The 19,834-nt window shown below is 45.0% G+C and overlaps 1 protein-coding gene across 4 annotated transcripts in view; it reads right to left on the reverse strand.

The window, feature by feature from the left end:
- The window catches only part of FIG4 (FIG4 phosphoinositide 5-phosphatase), a 576,719-nt gene that overhangs the window by 485,918 nt on the left and 70,967 nt on the right, over positions 1–19,834 (reverse strand). For all 4 annotated transcript variants that reach the window (XM_068231289.1, XM_068231287.1, XM_068231288.1 and 1 more), the window contains one exon: positions 5,635–5,733. In XM_068231289.1, coding sequence (XP_068087390.1) covers positions 5,635–5,733 — 99 coding nt within the window. The remainder of the gene's footprint in view (positions 1–5,634; positions 5,734–19,834) is intronic.

Here is a 19,834-nt window from a genome sequence, read left to right on the forward strand (position 1 = left end):
TGTGGGAAAGACATAGTACTTATAGTACACGGCTCCAATGAATGTGGCCAGGCAATTTGCATGACAACGTATGCAAATTCCTCTGCAAGCACAAGCTGCAAAACTGACAGAAGCTCTTCTTTCCAGAGTCCTGCAGCATGCAAACCCAAACAATGGTCAAAAAGCTGCCTGCCTGCACAGGCAGCCGAGCAGATCATCACAGTACCCCCCCCCCCCCTCCAGGGTCGAATTCCAGACGACCCTCAAAACTGCTATTAGCAAAAGCCTCCAACCGAAGACTCATGAAGGTCGGGACAGCCCGACAAGGTCCAATTCCAGAGTCAGTCCACCCGAAACCGACCTCATCGGAAACAGAAGCCACCGAAACATGCCCATCAGCACTACAAGTCTCAGCGTAACACCCATCAGGACTGTGGATACCAGAGAAGAAGCCATCGACACCCTCCAGATAATACCCACCACCTTCCAAGGAGTGTCCGAAAACACCAAATCTGCCACAAAACCTGTTCGAAGTGTCCCTTACAACACAAAAGCCACCATTGATCTTATCCAGGGTACCAAGCAAAATTTCTCCCGGAATCTCCCAGAACCTTTTGAAGCTCCACAGAGAACCCAAGAGGGCAGAACAATCACCAGGCTCACATGGAGAACTATCAAGAACCACTATGGAACCAATGACAATTCCAGACTCAGAATTACGAGGACACCCATCAAGATCAAGATTTTCAGGGACCACTTCTGGGCATGCAAGCAGGCAGGCTAAATCAGAACATGTCTCCACCGAGGAAGCATTTGAGTACGCTGGTAACCGAGGCACACTTGGGCTTTCTGGGTCACAGAGCACCCTGGGGTACACCAGCACAGGAGAAACCTCAGGACATGTCGGGGAACTGCCAACCTCAGAGTCTGGCACGACAAGACCAAAACCAGTACCGGGCAGAGAATCATCATGAGTGGAGGTCACAGGCACTGGACTTTCAAAAGAAGACTCGGATACAAATTCAGAAATTTCTGTGACAATGATATCATCATTGACTACATATGAGTGAAGCTCCATCAGAGCTGAAAAGGTAGCCAGCAAGGCAGCAATGCCTACGGAAGAGGGTAACCCCTCAGAAGGACTTGGGGGGCAGGAGACATCTCCTACAAGTTCTGCACCGTTTGGGAGGAACTCGGAGACCTCCAGAACATCAAACAAGACCTCAGGAACATCATTTTCCAGGTTTTCTAAGAAGGATTCTGAACTATCCATGTTACATGGCAAAACTGGAACTTTATTTTGTGGACAGGGCAGATGTCCCAGGGAAGGTTCCACCACAAACTGAGACAGGATCTCATCATCATGAGGGGAATGTACAGGTATATTTACTGGAACACACACTGACTCCCTAACTTCATTCTCACTGTACCCAGAATTCTGTGTGGCAGTTAAACTAGCTTGTAACTCCAAAACTGCAGAAAAACAGGTGAGTATAGTGGCAATACCTAGACGAGCCTCTAGGGACACTGCAGGGGATTCTAAGCAAGGCCACATTGACTCATCCAGAGTACAGGGTGCAGAATCAGCACTTCCCTCAGAGCAAGAAAGGGGCTCACAAACGTCAGTGTGAAAGGAAAACATGTTTTCATTCATGGTACAGGGCAGGTTCAGAGAAAGCGTCTCTGAATAAGGCAAAGAAGGTTCAGCATCAGATTCGCAAAACCGATGCGCTGTCTCACCCTTAGATTCGGCTAACAATGTCGAATCCGAGGAATCAGAACGCAAAACCTGCGAATCAAAATTCACTTTAGGTTGTGAAACTGATGCTTCCATAGCGCAAACCTCCGCGATCTGCGGAGCAGACTGCAAGGCATCTAGGACCGAAACACTGGAGCAACTGTCATCAGGCAACGGGTCCTTACAGGTGTGAACAGGGTGAGACAGAGACTCATTAGCAGAAGAAATAGCGACATCAACAGGATAAACTTTATTAGGAATATTAATTTTACTTTTGACGCTGCATAGTCGAGAAATTTTCCCCATAGCAGGGTCACAGACGGAAGATCTCAAAGATCTGTTTCTAAATGAAAAAGGATCCCACACATCCTTGAGGAAACCGGCAGACTCATGCCGATCACAATCTGCAGGAACATTCGAGAAACAGGCATCAGATCGCACAGATTCAAACTGCACACTGTCAGGAGCGAATCCTTCAGGATTCGCACAGGAATCAACCACAGCGCCACACTCATTCATTTCAGATTGCACAAAGTCAAGACTCTCATGCTTTACCCCAGAAAGGCAGGAACAATCATCCGACAACGATGTCTTTTTATTGGAATCAATTGGTTGGTGTGTGTGCAACTCATCCAAAATCGTCTGCCACACATAAATCACCAGATCCACATCATCCTCGTCACATTCATCGGAATCAATCATAAGGTACATTGAATCGAGACAAGCATTCAAGACATTTTCGCTTTTTACGATGTAAAAAAATCGCAAAAGGCTTTCCAATTAAAATCGAATTCTTCCAGCAAGGCCCCAACATCCCAGGACGCAAATGGGGGTTCAAACAGGACAGTATCCAGATAATCTCCATATGGGTGGAGTTCAGGAACAAGAACAGATTTTTTAACTGCTTTAATATAGTGTGCGATCCTACCTATAGCAGGATCCACATAAGCTTTGGATTGGGGCAAAAAAGCCGGAGACGGAACAACATCATTATAAACATCAATAGGGAGTGTTTTATTCTGATGCTTGCGTTTTTTAGTTTTTCTCTTTTTAGCCACTTTGCATGTCTGCTGTTTAAAACCTGAAGTGGCAACAGACACATTGAACTGATTGTCATACTGAAAAGTTTTGCATGGAAGGGAAAGATCAGCTGACCTATCAGCAGCTACACACTCAATCAGAGCAGGTGGTAAGCCAGGCAGTTTAAACCAGTGAGAGAATATCACTGCAAGAAACGGATACAGATTATTATTCCAAGAATTGGTTTTTAGCACATCATATGCCTAGGTGAACAAATCGTCTTTTAAGAGCACATAGGCAAACAGAAGAGCCGACGTGGACGGATCAGAAATCTGAAAGGTGGGATTCAGTCAAAACCTCACACATTCAGAAAGAAATTCCGCCTTGGTCTCTGAATTTAGCCTTTTAAAGCTCTTAAAGACACATGACCCAAACTCGACAAAATCGTACAAATCAGAAATTCCGTCTACACTGGGGTTTTGGGTTGGGCTGTTCATACTGTACCGGTTGTGGAACTTTCTCCGTGAGCAGCGCACAACGCGTGCGCTGATACGGCGGAAATCCTCCACAAGCGTATAATTGCAGGCACCCAGCAAAAGGTGCTACGCACCCGTAGAGGGAAATTCCTGTCAGCAGATGGCGCTGGGGAGTGCAGAGGAACCAATCCTCTGTACCTCCACAAATGCCAGACAGGAATTGTACGAAACGCAGAACGCAATCGCAAGAGAAGCGATTGCGAATGAGAACGAGCAAAGGGACAGATTGTATGTGTGCGCGCCAATCTAGTCGCCACCCCATGACCGCGCACACACAACAGCAGATACGAAACAGAAACGCAACCGCAAGAAAGGCGATTGCCAGAAGTGACACAAGGCAGATCAGAACAGAATACGAGGATAGCAAAGGCACAGCAAATCATACAATGAGGAGATGCGGAAAATAACAAACGCTAGCTAACCGCGAACACCGCACTCATTCGCAACAGTGCACGCGGTTATGCACGGTCTCCACGTGATAAGCACAATAGAGACAAGCACGCCTAACTAACCATCGACAGACAAACATGAAACAGAGGACGCGAACGCTTGCTTAACGGTTACCTCACCGAGCCTCCAGCAAGCGGTCGTAGCAGACAAGACAGACACACGAAAACAGGGACAAGCGAGAGATAGGATCCACAGCACTAGCGAAAGTGGCTAGCGCGATCCAGGTACAGAGTAGCAGAACAGAAGGATCCACAGCACTAGCGGAAAGTGGCTAGCGCGATCCCAGGAGACAGAACAGAAGGATCCACATCGCTAGCGAAAAGTGGCTAGCGCGATCCCAGGAGACAGAACAGAAGGATCCACAGCGCTAGCAAAAAGTGGCTAGCGCGATCCCAGGAGACAGAACAGAAGGATCCACAGCGCTAGCGAAAAGTGGCTAGCGCGATCCCAGGAGACAGAACAGAAGAGATAGCTGGTAGCAACCACTGCACCAGCTATACTACAAGAACAGAGATCAGAACCATTTCCTGTCGACCACCGCTGGGACAGGACAATGGCAACAGAACAAACAAACAGATAAGCAATCCTAACTGCACTAAGGAAGCCTGCCTAGTGCAGTTTTCCAGGAATTACTCTAAGCTGATCTTCAAACAGAGAGTAAGGCTGACACTCTCCAGAGTGTTTCACAGGAAGACTGCTTATGACCAGTGATGAGCAAATCCGATCAGGATGCTACTCGGATAGTAGCTATCCGGATTTCTCCCAGTAATGCACTGCGGCCTTGGCGGGGGATTTAATCCTTACCTATCATGACGTCTTCTTTGTCCGTCCCTCGGCGCCTCCCATGATGTGCTCCACTCCGGCGTCACGTGACTTAAAAAACACTTCCTCCTTCCGGGTTGAAGGAGGAAGTGTGTAGTCACGTGACGCCGGAGTGGAACGCATTGTGGGAGGCGCCGAAGGACGGACGAAGAAGACGTCATGATGGGTAAGGATTAAACCCCCCGCCCAGGCCGCAATGCATTAATGGGAGAAATCCGGATAGCTACTATCCGAGTAGCATCCGGATCGGATTTGCTCATCACTGCTTATGACCAGCGAAGCATTGTGGGAAAGACATAGTACTTATAGTACACGCCTCCAATGAATGTGGCCAGGCAATTTGCATGACAACGTATGCAAATTCCTCTGCAAGCACAAGCTGCAAAACTGACAGAAGCTCTTCTTTCCAGAGTCCTGCAGCATGCAAACCCAAACAATGGTCAAAAAGCTGCCTGCCTGCACAGGCAGCCGAGCAGATCATCACAGTATTATGGTGCAGTTGCATCTTCTCTTTACTCCTTACATTTCATAGGTAAAATTGGGAAATATGTTGTAGCTTCTGCTTTAAATAAATTTAATATGGTAAGGAATATATTTGTTGTCATCCAAATACAAAGTGTTTGAGCACTGAACTAAAGGAGCATAGCATATCTTAAAGTGAAGGAAATTTAGAGATATAAGTAAAATATAGGTCTCCGCCTCCTGCCAGTGGAAGCAGATAAAGGATAATACTTCCCCAGATGTTCCCATAGAAACTACAAGTTGTTAAGTTAACATGTAGTTTTCGGGCATCAGATCTGCATTCATGCTCATTTGCAGGACACTTGTTCTGACACTCCATTAGTTCTGCTACTATAAACAAGCAAGTGATCGCTGCGACAAGCCTGCTGTAATGTGTGTTGCTTTCTCAACTGCTTGCCTGTCCAAATCAGTTCAATAGCTACTTCTGTGACACCACATCATCTGAAAATCAGGTAAGCAGCTGGCAGAATACAGGTCTAGAAAATTAGGTAATTATTTCTAACTAGGCAGTTATAATATATCACTTCTCATTTGGTATGTATTATTCACATTCCATATTCCACTCACCTTATCATCAATAATTACCAAGTCCTTTGGTTCAGTACGATCAATTTTTAAAACACGGTATTTTGTTTCTGCGTGATTGCTTCCCACAAGAAAATATCTCTGAAGGGGAAAAAAATAATATATCAGTTACTTGTGGATTCTTTGGCTTATACATAGTAGTCAGCAGAGTCTAGTTATAGGAAAACTACACACTGTATAAAGGCCCATGTAAAGGCTACATTTAAATCTGTAAAGGGTATCTGAATAAAAAAAACAAAACAAACAAACAAACATACAAGGTAACCATACCAGGTGCATCTTTTATGCCCCCGTATGCTCTGGTGTCCCTCGGCTTATCTAGCTTCTCCTCCATCTTCTTGCTTTTCCCCTCATTCAAAGCTCCAACTGAGCTCAGTCAAAGCAAAGACGCATTGCTCTGTCTACTCCATGCGCCCCCATTGATTGCACTCCCGAACTGCTGTGCGCAGCAGCCTCAGCTGGGAGCATTCTGGGCATGTGCTGTTCAGAAACACCTGTAGCCATGCATGACCAGGATGCTCCCAACAATGCCAGCTGTGCACAGCTGTGGAGAGCACGTACAAGGGGACAGAGCATGTGCTCTTCATGGAAGAACGGGAGCAACACTACGAGACGGTGGGGAGGCCAGCACCTCATATTGTATTTAAAACATTTATTTAGGTATGCTTTAAGTGCAGGATCCCATTTTTAATGCATAGGGTGGCATATATTCCTTAATTAGTCATGCATGGAAAGGAGACACTGGCACCATCTTTGTATTATTGCCCTTTTATTAAAAAGTTAAGGACAGATACAGCATTATTTCGGAGCGTTGGTAAGAGCTCCTTTCTCAATCTTGGCCAAATCGCTAATGACACAAAATTTGCATTACATCCTGCCTAAAGGGGCCCATACACTGAGCCGATTTTATGGCCGACCGATCGATCCCGATCGATAGATCGATTGCAAATCGGTTGGCCAATCGACCAATCGATGGCCGATTTCGAACGATTACGATGGATTTCCATCGAACTGGCAGGGTGGAAAATTTAGGTCGATCTGATGAGATTGCTTATCAGTTTGCATTGGCCTTAATGGAAATCTGATGGCAAAAAAATGCCATCTCATCGAATTTCAATAGATTTCAAACTGAAATCTATTGGAATTCTATCCTGGTAAAAAATGTTCTAAAAACGCATCAGATAGATCATCAGATGCATTTCTTATCTATCTGCTGCCAATCGGACGAGTGTATGGGCACTCAACTAACACCAGTATTAACCAATCAGCGTTCAGCTAGCTGATCAGTTGACTACTACTTGCATCAGGTGACACACACGGATCTGATGGAGAACTAGCAGTGTTAACATTCAAATTAGATAAGCCGACCAATGGCAGCTCACCTTTCTATTTGTATCTGTACACAAAACTTTGTGTCATTAGGGATTTGGATGAGCTTGAGAAAGGAGCTCTTACCAACGCTCTGAAACGTCGTTGTAGATATTCCTATCCTTTCAACAAAAGAGCAATAACATGAAGATGGGTCAAGTGTCTCCTTTCCATTGATGACTTCAGGCTGCAATGCTGTGTAGTCGTCACTGCGGCACATCAACACACTGGCTTATTGCTGTTGTGTTCCTGCACACCTATTCTCATGAATTAGTCATGCACAAACTTTACTATAAAGTATAAAATTGCTTGTTTTTAACAGTATTACTTTATAAAATATTAGTCAATATTTGCCCACTGTAAATTCTTTTTTGTTTTTTACCATGATTTATTTTCTTTAATTTATCACAGATGGCCTGATCTCTACTGCTGGCAATGTGCATCACTGCAGTATGTTTGTTTGTTAATGACTTCTTACAGACACCGCTGATTGAAATCCATGCCCTGCTTGGAGCCTCTTATCCCTGCTCTTATTGTTGCCAGGGCGTAGATTTAAATTTCCCGCCGAGACCCTGTGATTTCTGAGAGTCAATCACAGCAGAAAAGGGGGAAAAAGGCTCTGGTCCTTAAAGGACTTCCAATGTCAAACTTAAAAATCTATTTTGTACTCACCTGGGGCTTCTTCCAGCCCCTCGTAACTATCTCAGTCCCTATCCGCAGCCCCGATCCTCTTCCTGATTTATTTAGCTCCACTTTTGTTATTTCTGCTCACTTAATCTTTTAGGGACGGCGCAGCTTCGCTCTAGCCCCTTAAAGTAGAATTCCCCAACCATGTCCTCAAAGCCCACCAACAGTGCATGTTTTGTGGAAACCCACAGAGGGAATTAATCAGCTCTGCTGAGACTCTAATTACCCCACCAGTGCATGTTTGTGGGTTTCTGCAAAACATGTACTGTTGGTGGGCCTTGAGGATAGAGTTGGGGAACTCGGCCTTAAAGAGGATCTGTAACGTCAAAAGATCCCCTGGGGGGTACTCACCTCGGGTGGGGGAAGCCTCCGGATTCTAATGAGGTTTCCCACGCTGTCCTCCGTCCCTCAGGGGTCTCGCTGCAGCCCTCCGAGAAAGATGACGTCAATATTTACCTTCCTGGCTCCTGCGCAGGCGCTCTGACGGCTGTCGGCTCCGAACTACACGGAAATACCCGATCGCCGTCGGGTCTGCTCTACTGCGCTGGTGCAAGTTTCCGGCGCCTGCGCAGTAGAGCGGACCCGACTGAGATCGGGTATTTCCGTGTAGTTCGTCGCCGAGAGCAGCCACAGCGCCCCCGCTGGAGCCTGCAAAGGTAAATATTGAACTGACAGTCAGGTCTGTCGCCGGCTGTTTGGAGGGCTGCAGCGAGACCCCCGTGGGACAGAGGCCGGCGTGGGAAGCCTCATTAGGACCCGGAGGCTTCCCCCACCCGAGGTGAGTACCCAATAGGGGATCTTTTTGATGTTACAGAGTCTCTTTAAAGGACTTCCGAGGCGAACTTAAAAATCTATTTTTTTACTCACCTGGGGCTTCTTCCAACCCCTCGCAGCCATCTCAGTCCCTCGCTGCACCCACAGTCTTCCTCAGTGTTCCTCCTGGCCGCCCGCAATGATGGCAAACCGCCGGCGGGGTCAGCTCTTCTGCATACTGCGCCTCCACACAACTACTGCGCAGGCGCAGTACATGCCAGATGACGTGGAAGCGTGGGCAATAGAGCCGACCCCGCCAGCGGGTGGAGATCCTTACGGCTGGCCAGTGTGGACACCGAGGAGGACCAGGGCTGCGGCGAAGAACTGAGATGGCTACGAGGGGCAGGAAGAAGCCCCAGGTGAGTAAGAAAATAGATTTTTAAGTGTGCCACAGAAGTCCTTTAAGGGGCCAGAGTGAAGCTGCGCCACCCAGAAAAGGTTAAGTGAGCAGAAACAACAACAAGGAGTAGAGCTAAATAAATCAAGAAGATGGCATTCAAAAGATCAAGTAGACAACGTGCTATAGCAAGATAAAACATTGCGTGGGATATACAGTATTATCTACAGATAGCCGAGGTAGTTAACATTAGAAAATCTTACCAGTGGAGGTGGAAAGCAATGGACTCAAAAACAGCTTGGAGACAGAGATAATAGCAGCACAAAAACAGGCATTAAGCACAAAGGTGGACATTTACCACATTAGGCAGCACCTAAGATGTAGACCATTCAGAAAGCACTTAGAGAGACAGTCCAACATGTAGTGGCAGTGTGTATTATGCAGGCAGGACAGCACAAAAAGTCTCTAGCATTGTGTAGAGTACCACGTGCACAGTGTATTGGGTAAACCTGCCCAAATCCACTTACAAGATTCCACAGAAGGTCATGGAGAATAAAATTAATACTGTACATTACTATGGGGCTTCAAGATCCAGACAGAGAGACAGGTACTGTGAGATCAACTGGACATTAATGTAGCTGACAAAGTCCCAAAGTCAACAGGGGTGATAGATGTCGCAGTACCCACAGTACCAAGATAGGCCTAGTGCACACCAGAGCGGTTTGGCTGCGGTTTGCAATCCGCTTGCGGGTGCGGATCCGCTAGGGTAATGTATTTCAATGGGCTGGTGCACACCAGAGCGGGAGGCGTTTTGCAGAAACGCATACTCCCGGGCTGCTGCAGATTTTGGATTGCGGAGGGGTTTCTGCCTCAATGTTAAGTATAGGAAAAATGCAAACCGCTCTGAAAAACGGCACTTCAGAGCAGTTTGCCAGGTGGTTTTTGTTACAGGAGCTGTTCAGTAACAGCTTTACTGTAACAATATATGAAATCTACTACACCAAAAACGCTTTCCAAAACCGCAAAATGCTAGCTGAAACGCTGCAGAAAAATAAGAAAAAGCGTTTCAAAATCTGCTAGCATTTTGCGGATCTGCTAGCGTTTTTTGGTGTGCACCAGGCCTTAAAGCAACATCAGAAAGGAATATGAAAAGCTGAAAAAGTACAAGAAATTGAAAGATAAACTAGAGAGGATGTGGAAAGTGAAGCCCAAAATGGTCCCAGTAGTGGTAAGAGAGAGCAAGTGGATCTGAGACAATTAAGCTGGGAAAGTGCCTCCACCATATCCTAAAAACTATATGAGAGCTCTTTGTGCATAAAAGTGCAGAGCTAGGAACAGCTAAGTTACTGCACAAATACCTCAAGCTCTCAGGCCTCTAGAGCAGCACCACAGGTTGAGAGAGACACAGATCACCACATGGATAAAGCAGGATTAGCTAAGAAGATTCAAAGAGGTGTACGCAGCATAAATAAACATTGGTGTTCAGTGACACAGCTATAAAATTAGGGCCACTGATCAGATTGTGCCACCTAAGGTGACAAATGCTCTACTTCCTGTCCTCAATTCATTTTCAAATTAGATGTATGGATAAGGCATAAAATTAAATAAATTGAATTCCCTATGGTTTTAAATAACTCTTCAGAAACAACAAGAGCGACCATAGTTAATAAAGGGCCTCAAGGTGATCCAAAATTACAAAACCTTTATTAACCACTTGAGGACCGCCCCCAGCCGATGGGCGGCGGCAAAGTCCGGGCCCAAACGACCGCAATACGCCCATCGGCGGGGGCAGCTGCGGGAGTAGCTATGCGGCGATCGCGTCATTCGTGACGCGATCAGCCGCCGGGGACTCGCTCCGCCCACCGCTCGTAGTAACCCGCCGGCCGTTCGGAAGCGCCGGCGGGTTAGTAGCACCCGGATCGCCGCTGCACATATGTATAATAGGCTTTGTAATGTATACAAAGCCTATTATACTGGCTGCCTCCTGCCCTGGTGGTCCCAGTGTCCGAGGGACCACCAGGGCAGGCTGCAGCCACCCTAGTCTGCACCCAAGCACACTGATTCCCCCCCCCTGCCCCCTGATCGCCCACAGCACCCCTCAGACCCCCCCCTGCCCACCCCCCAGACCACTGTTTGCACCCAGTCACCCCCCTAATCACCCATCAATCACTCCCTGTCACTATCTGTCAACGCTATTTTTTTTTTATCCCCCCCCCTGCCCACTGCCCCCTCCTGATCACCCTCCACCCCTCAGATTCTCCCCAGACCCCCCCCCCCCCCGTGTACTGTATGCATCTATCCCCCCTGATCACCTGTCAATCACCCGTCAATCACCCCCTGTCACTGCTACCCATCAATCAGCCCCTAACCTGCCCCTTGCGGGCAATCTGATCACCCACCCACACCAATAGATCGCCCGCAGATCCGACATCAGATCACCTCCCAAGTGCAGTGTTTACATCTCTTCTCTCCTCTGAACACCCACTAATTACCCATCAATCACCCCCTATCACCACCTGTCACTGTTACCCATCAGATTAGACCCTAATCTACCCCTTGCGGGCACCCAATCACCCGCCCACACGCTCAGATTGCCCTCAGACCCCCCCTTATCAATTCGCCAGTGCAATATTTACATCTGTTATTCCCTGTAATAACCCACTGATCACCTGTCAATCACCTATCAATCACCCCCTGTCAATGCCACCCATCAATCACCCCCTGTCACTGCCACCAATCAATCAGCCCCTAACCTGCCCCTTGCAGGCAATCTGATCACCCACCCACACCAATAGATCGCCCGCAGATCCGACATCAGATCACCTCCCAAGTGCAGTGTATACATCTCTTCTCTCCTCTAAACACCCACTAATTACCCATCAATCACCCCCTATCACCACCTGTCACTGTTACCCATCAGATTAGACCCTAATCTGCCCCTTGCGGGCACCCAATCACCTGCCCACACCTCAGAACGTCCTCAGACCCCAGCCCTGATCACCTCGCTAGTGCATTGCTTGCATCTATTTCCCCCCTCTAATCACACCTTGAGACACCTATCAATCACCTCCTGTCACCCCCTAGCACACCTACCCATCAGATCAGGCCCTAATTTGCCCTGTGTGGGCTCCTGATCACTCGGCCAAACCCTCAGATCCCCCTCAGACCCCCTTCCGATCACCTCCCCAGTGCATTGATTGCATCTATTTTCCCCTCTAACCGCCCCCTGAGACACCCATCAATCACCTCCTGTCACCCCCCTAGCACTCCTATCCATCAGATCAGGCCCAAAACATCCTGTCATCTAAGAGGCCACCCTGCTTATGACCGGTTCCACAAAATTTGCCCCCTCATAGACCACCTGTCATCAAAATTTGCAGATGCTTATACCCCTGAACAGTCATTTTGAGAAATTTGGTTTCCAGACTACTCACAGTTTTGGGCCCGTAAAATGCCAGGGCAGTATAGGAACCCCACAAGTGACCCCATTTTAGAAAGAAGACACCCCAAGGTATTCTGTTAGGTGTATGATGAGTTCATAGAAGATTTTATTTTTTGTCAAAAGTTAGCGGAAATTGGATTTTTATTGTTTTTTTCACAAAGTGTCATTTTTCACTAACTCGTGACAAAAAATAAAATCTTCTATGAACTCACCATACCCCTAACGGAATACCGTAACCCGCCGGCCGTTAGGAAGCGCCGGCGGGTTAGTAGCACCCGGATCGCCGCTGCACATATGTATAATAGGCTTTGTAATGTATACAAAGCCTATTATACTGGCTGCCTCCTGCCCTGGTGGTCCCAGTGTCCGAGGGACCACCAGGGCAGGCTGCAGCCACCCTAGTCTGCACCCAAGCACACTGATTTCCCCCCCCCCCGCCCCCTGATCGCCCACAGCACCCCTCAGACCCCCCCCTGCCCACCCCCCAGACCACTGTTTGCACCCAGTCACCCCCCTAATCACCCATCAATCACTCCCTGTCACTATCTGTCAACGCTATTTTTTTTTTATCCCCCCCCCCTGCCCACTGCCCCCTCCTGATCACCCTCCACCCCTCAGATTCTCCCCAGACCCCCCCCCCGTGTACTGTATGCATCTATCCCCCCTGATCACCTGTCAATCACCCGTCAATCACCCCCTGTCACTGCTACCCATCAATCAGCCCCTAACCTGCCCTCTTCTTTCTAAAATGGGGTCACTTGTGGGGTTCCTATACTGCCCTGGCATTTTAGGGGCCCTAAACCGTGAGGAGTAGTCTAGAAAACAAATGCCTCAAAATGACCTGTGAATAGGACGTTGGGCCCCTTAGCGCACCTAGGCTGCAAAAAAGTGTCACACATGTGGTATCGCCATACTCAGGAGAAGTAGTATAATGTGTTTTGTGGTGTATTTTTACACATACCCATGCTGGGTGGGAGAAATCTCTCTGTAAATGGACAATTGTGTGTAAAAAAAAATCAAAAATGTGTCATTTACAGAGATATTTCTCCCACCCAGCATGGTTATATGTAAAAATACACCACAAAACACATTATACTACTTCTTCTGAGTACGGCGATACCACATGTGTGACACTTTTTTGCAGCCTAACTGTGCTAAGGGGCCCAAAGTCCAATGAGTACCTTTAGGATTTCACAGGTCATTTTGAGACATTTGGGTTCAAGACTACTCCTCACGGTTTAGGGCCCCTAAAATGCCAGGGCAGTATAGGAACCCCACAAGTGACCCCATTTTAGAAAGAAGACACCCCAAGGTATTCTGTTAGGTGTATGATGAGTTCATAGAAGATTTTATTTTTTGTCACAAGTTAGCGGAAATTGATATGTATTGGGTTTTTTTTCACAAAGTGTCATTTTCCGCTAACTTGTGACAAAAAAAAAAATCTTCTATGAACTCACCATACTCCTAACAGAATACCTTGGGGTGTCTTCTTTCTAAAATGGGGTCACTTGTGGGGTTCCTATACTGCCCTGGCATTTTAGGGGCCCTAAACCGTGAGCAGTAGTCTAGAATCCAAATGCCTCAAAATGACCTGTGAATAGGACGTTAGGCCCCTTAGCGCACCTAGGTTGCAAAAAAGTGTCACACATGTGGTATCGCCGTACTCAGAAGAAGTAGTATATTGTGTTTTGGGGTGTATTTTTACACATACCCATGCTGGGTGGGAGAAATCTCTCTGTAAATGGACAATTGTGTGTAAAAAAAAATCAAACAATTGTCATTTACAGAGATATTTCTCCCACCCAGCATGGGTATGTGTAAAAATACACCCCAAAACACATTATACTACTTCTCCTGAGTACGGCGGTACCACATGTGTGGCACTTTTTTGCACCCCAAGTGCGCTAAGAGGCCCAAAGTCCAATGAGTACCTTTAGGATTTCACAGGTCATTTTGCGACATTTGGTTTCAAGACTACTCCTCACGGTTTAGGGCCCCTAAAATGCCAGGGCAGTATAGGAACCCCACAAATGACCCCATTTTAAAAAGAAGACACCCCAAGGTATTCCGTTAAGAGTATGGTGAGTTCATAGAAGATTTTATTTTTTGTCACAAGTTAGCGGAAAATGACACATTGTGAAAAAAAAACAATTAAAATCAATTTCCGCTAACTTGTGACAAAAAAAAAATCTTCTATGAACTCACCATCCTCCTAACGGAATACCTTGGGGTGTCTTCTTTCTAAAATGGGGTAATTTGTGGGGTTCCTATACTGTCCTGGCATTTTAGGGGCCCTAAACCGTGAGGAGTAGTCTTGAAACGAAATTTCTCAAAATGACCTGTGAAATCCTAAAGGTACTCATTGAACTTTGGGCCCCTTAGCGCAGTTAGGATGCAAAAAAGTGCCACACATGTGGTATCGCCGTACTCAGGAGAAGTAGTATAATGTGTTTTGGGGTGTATTTTTCCACATACCCATGCTGAGTGGGAGAAATATCTCTATAAATAGACAATTGTGTGTAAAAAAATAAAACAATTGTCATTTACGGAGATATTTCTCCCACCCAGCATGGGTATGTGTAAAAATACACCCCAAAACACATTATACTACTTCTCCTGAGTACGGCAATACCACATGTGTGGCACTTTTTTGCAGCCTAACTGCGCTAAGGGGCCAAAAGTCCAATGAGCATCTTTAGGCTTTACAGGGGTGCTTACAATTAGGCACCCCCCAAAATGCCAGGACAGTGAACACACCCCACAAATGACCCCATTTTGGAAAGTAGACACTTCAAGGTATTCAGAGAGGAGCATAGAGAGTCCGTGGCAGATTTCATTTTTTTTTTTTTGTCGCAAGTTAGAAGAAATGGAAACTTTTTTTTTTTTCTTTTTTTTGTCAGAAAGTGTCATTTTCCGCTAACTTGAGACAAAAAATAAAATCTTCTATGAACTCACCATGCCTCTCAGTGAATACTTTGGGATGTCTTCTTTCCAAAATGGGGTCATTTGGGGGGTATTTGTACTATCCTGGAATTTTAGCCCCTCATGAAACCTGACAGGTGCGCAGAAAAGTCAGAGATGCTTGAAAATGGGTAGATTCACTTTTGGCACCATAGTTTGTAAACGCTATAACTTTTACCCAATCCAATAAATATACACTGAATGTTTTTTTTTTTTTTATCAAAGACATGTAGCAGAATAACTTTCGCGCTCAAATGTATAGGAAATTTTACTTTATTTGAAAAATGTCAGCACAGCAAGTTAAAAAAGTCATTTCTTTGCCAAAATTCATGTCTTTTTTGATGAATATAATAAAAACTAAAACTCGCAGCAGCAATCAAATAGCAGCAAAAGAAAGCTGTATTAGTGACAAGAAAAGGAGGTAAAATTCCTTTAGGTGGTAGGTTGTATGACCGAGCATTAAACCGTGAAAGCTGCAGTGGTCTGGAGAAAAAGGCTCTGGTCCTTAAGGGGCGAAAAGACTGTGGTCCTTAAAGAGACTCTGTAACAAATTGTTTATCTTTATTTCTTCTATGCTATAAGTTCCTATGCCTTTTCTAATGTGGTCTGGCTTACTGCAGCTTTTCCTAATTGCACAGTAGCTGTGTTATCTCTGTTATATGATCTAATCTTCTCTCTATAGTCGGCACAGTCAGGCTGAGGCAGTCAGACTGGAATGTGCAGGGCTGCTTGTGATTAGCTAGAAGCTGTACACACCCCCTGCAGGCTCTGTGTGACTAACACACTCTGCTTAGCTGAGCCTATTAGAAGCTGGTTAGTTTGTTTGTAAACACTGCCTAAAACTGGCAATTACAAGCCAGGTTTGCAGCAGAGAATGGCAGAAACAGCACAGAGGGGACCAGGAGCACATAATGAATAGAATGGTATGCTTTTTATTGTAAGAATTTCAGAGTACAGATTCTCTTTAAGTGGTTAAAGACCAAATCTCAAATATCAACACACAGATAAAATCAATTAAAATAAGGGCCCCATTTTCATCAACGAGCGTCTACTGGCAATCGTTAACGACACTACTCTATCCTTTATCAGAACCTGGCAGCCCTGGCTGTCTCTTACCGAATCACAACAATTAAGAACCACAGCGTTAACCATATAAAAACCCAATATGAGTATCCAACTTTGCACAATATTGTATTTACCTCTGCTGATTCTGTCTCAGACATCCCCTCCCCCCCGCTATGTCAACCCCACTCTATCGTTATTTTCATGTTATGTTCAACTTATCTTAACCTTAAACCATGACAATGTAACTTTGGCCCTAACAGGGCAAATGTATTGCATAACTTGTCTTGTCACAAAAATTTCAATAAAAACCTTTGAAATTAAAATAAGGGCCCCAGGAGCTCCTCATTCACTCCTCACACAGCACACCGCATCACATATACAGCCCACACACTGACTGGTAGATAATTGCTGCAGCAGGTAGAGCAGGGTACGTATCCTGATGTGGTCTTGATTGTAAATAACGTATCTAATCTGATATGTCAGTAACAACTGGCAAAAAATGCTGATTCCAGGATAAAAGATGGCTGCTTGGAGAGGGTCATATGACTGTGTCTGTCAGTATAAAGAAGCCCTTGAAATGCTTGATCACTCCCCCTGACGTCACTCTGGGGAAGCCAAGTTATTGGTGAAACATGTAAGTGGGAGGAGTCCCAGGAGGCCGGCCTCGCTCACTATCCTAAACACACGAGCACTTGATCCCCGCCAGGGCGTTGACACGTGGGAGCAGCAGGCGGGTTGATCGCGCTTTCCGCTGCCATTAAGCCTGCACCATACGCTGGAGAGATTGGAGTGCGACTTGTGCAAACAGGGATCCGGAGAAAAAACCAGCGCCAATTACCACGGACTACAGGAAACGTGGGGGAACTGTGGGTCCTGTCGGGTACAAGCTGTACCGGATCTGTAGAAGTATCAGGAAAACACAAGTAAGCTACGGGGACTGTACTGCATCTATGTGAACTGTCATTTATATATGAATAGAGAAGATTCCTAGAAATTCATAGGCTATGATCAGGTGATCAAGCAGAAAGCTGCTCTCTATAGAGGAAACCTTGCAATCATTATTGTCTGGAGGGCATTAAGCACCGCTGTGCAATTAGCATAAACTGATTTGTCTATCTGGAAAAGAGGATCTCTGTAACTATCTATATGGGCAATGCATTAGCTCTTAAAGGGACAGCTATGTAGGAAATCTATCACTGACATGTACGTACCCTGCTCTAGCTGCTGCAGCAATTATCTACCAGTCAGTGTGTGGGCTGTATATGTGATGCGGTGTGCTGTGTGAGGAGTGAATGAGGAGCTCCTGGGGCCCTTATTTTAATTGATTTTATCTGTGTGTTGATATTTGAGATTTGGTCTTTAATAAAGGTTTTGTAATTTTGGATCCCCTTGAGGCCCTTTATTAAGTATGGTTGCTCTTGTTGTTTCTGTGTAATTCATTTTTGTTTTTTTGGAGGCCCAAGATTTTTATTTTCAGTTGGGGAGCTCAAATGCTTCATCCAGCATGCTCCCCACGTGAAATGCTTTAACTCCGCTTTGATCCATTACTGATGACTGCTTTCTATGTAGTTAATGTTTTTAAATAACTCTTAACTGAACATAATTGCAACTTTGCAAGTGTAGTGTCAATTATGAACAGATAATTAGGAACCAAGAACAGAGTTTCATATTGTTATTATGCGTTTAACCACTTAACCCCCCGCGGTACGGATTTCTCTGTCCCTTTTTCGACCCTTAAAAAACCAAGGGACGGAGAAATCAGTACCTCCAGCGCTACCGCCGCTGTCCGCGCTCCAGCCGCTCATGCACGCCGCCGCCCGCTCAGAGATCAATGAATGGGAAAATCCATTCCCGTTCGTTGATCTAAGCCCCCGCAATGATCTGCTGCTTCTATGAGAAACAGCGCGATTATTGTGATTTTCCCAGCCTCATACCGCTTCCTGTAAGCGTCCAGAAGGACGCTTACAGGTCGCATGACAACAAACTCACTGTGGCCATCTTGTGGCAAAATAGTAAAACTACACCCTGAAGCATTTTACATATACAAATACATTCGTTTTACACAATAAATTAACTCATTAACGCCCACACTCCCCAATTATTTTTTTTGGTAATTAAAAAAAAAAAATGCAAAAAAAACAAAACATAAATAGTTACCTTAGGGACTGAACTTTTTAAATATTTATGTCAAGAGGGTATAACACTGTTACTTTATAAACTACGGGCTTGTAATTAGGGATGGATGCAAAACTGAAAAAAATGCACCTTTATTTCCAAATAAAATATTGGCGCCAAACATTGTGATAGGGACATAATCTAAACGATTTTATAACCAGGACAAATGGGCAAATACATTTCATGGGTTTTAATTACAGTAGCATGCATTATTTAAAAACTATAATGGCTGAAAACTGAAAAATAATTTTTTCCCACATTTTTTTCCTATTTTCCCATTAAAACACATTTTGAATAAAATAATTCTTGGCATAATGTCCCACCTAAAGAAAGCCTAATTGGTGGCGAAAAAAACAAGATATAGTTCATTTCATTGCGATAAGTAATAATAAAGTTATAGACGAATTAATGGAAGGAGCGCTGAAAGGTGAAAATTGCTCTAGTGTTCAAGGGGTAAAACCCCTCCAGTGGTGAAGTGGTTAAAGAATGAATTCTGAAGAAAAAAAAACAAAAACAAACAAACAAACAAACTCAGTAGCAATGACTATTTAAACTTTCCAGCCCTAAAATGTTATCAGCAGTGGGTTTTTTTCAGCCAAACAAAAGTTTTGTTTTATTTACTTTTCAGGACAACCTGGGCTTAATTCCTTTGTTGCTTGACTCCCTCACTTGCATGGATAACATCACTTGTTTTAGATTAACTCTTGCAATGCAGGAAAAAATAAAAATAATAACAAATTCTTAGTAGGATTGTACACTATGTATCTATGTTTGTCTCATCGTGTCACTTGCCAGTTGAAGCATGCAGCAAATAACTAAAAGCATTTATAGGCAATCTTTATAGAAATGAATTGCTCCCATGTCCAAGTATCATATACTTGTCACCTGCTCCAATGCAGAGGAAAATTATCAGTCACATTGGAAGAACAAGCAAAATATTGAAGTCCATAGTCAGAGAGACATGTCTGACTTTTGGGAACCTACAGGGCTCTAAAGGGCCCATTAGTGAGGTAGCAAAACTGTAAGAACATCCCATAAAATAAAAAAAGGAGAAAATTGTATCATACACTACTTGTTTTTCAGTCAATGCTGCAACAATAAGCACTGCATCGGGCTGTCACTGCAGTAATTATTACAAACTGAAATAAACAATATTCTTGGAAATGAAGCATGTAAGAACTGTATTTAGGGTCTACCTTTTATAAGTAAAATGTGTGTCAATTTTTCCAACTACTGGATTTTATGAACTAGTGCAGTTTAAAGAACAGAAAGTGCCCTTATTATGCAGTTGTCAACATGTCAATGTGCAGCTAGTTGAATCCTGCTTAGAATCA

The sequence above is a fragment of the Hyperolius riggenbachi genome, chromosome 4 (genome assembly GCF_040937935.1).
Source record: "Hyperolius riggenbachi isolate aHypRig1 chromosome 4, aHypRig1.pri, whole genome shotgun sequence".
Lineage (NCBI taxonomy): Eukaryota > Metazoa > Chordata > Amphibia > Anura > Hyperoliidae > Hyperolius > Hyperolius riggenbachi.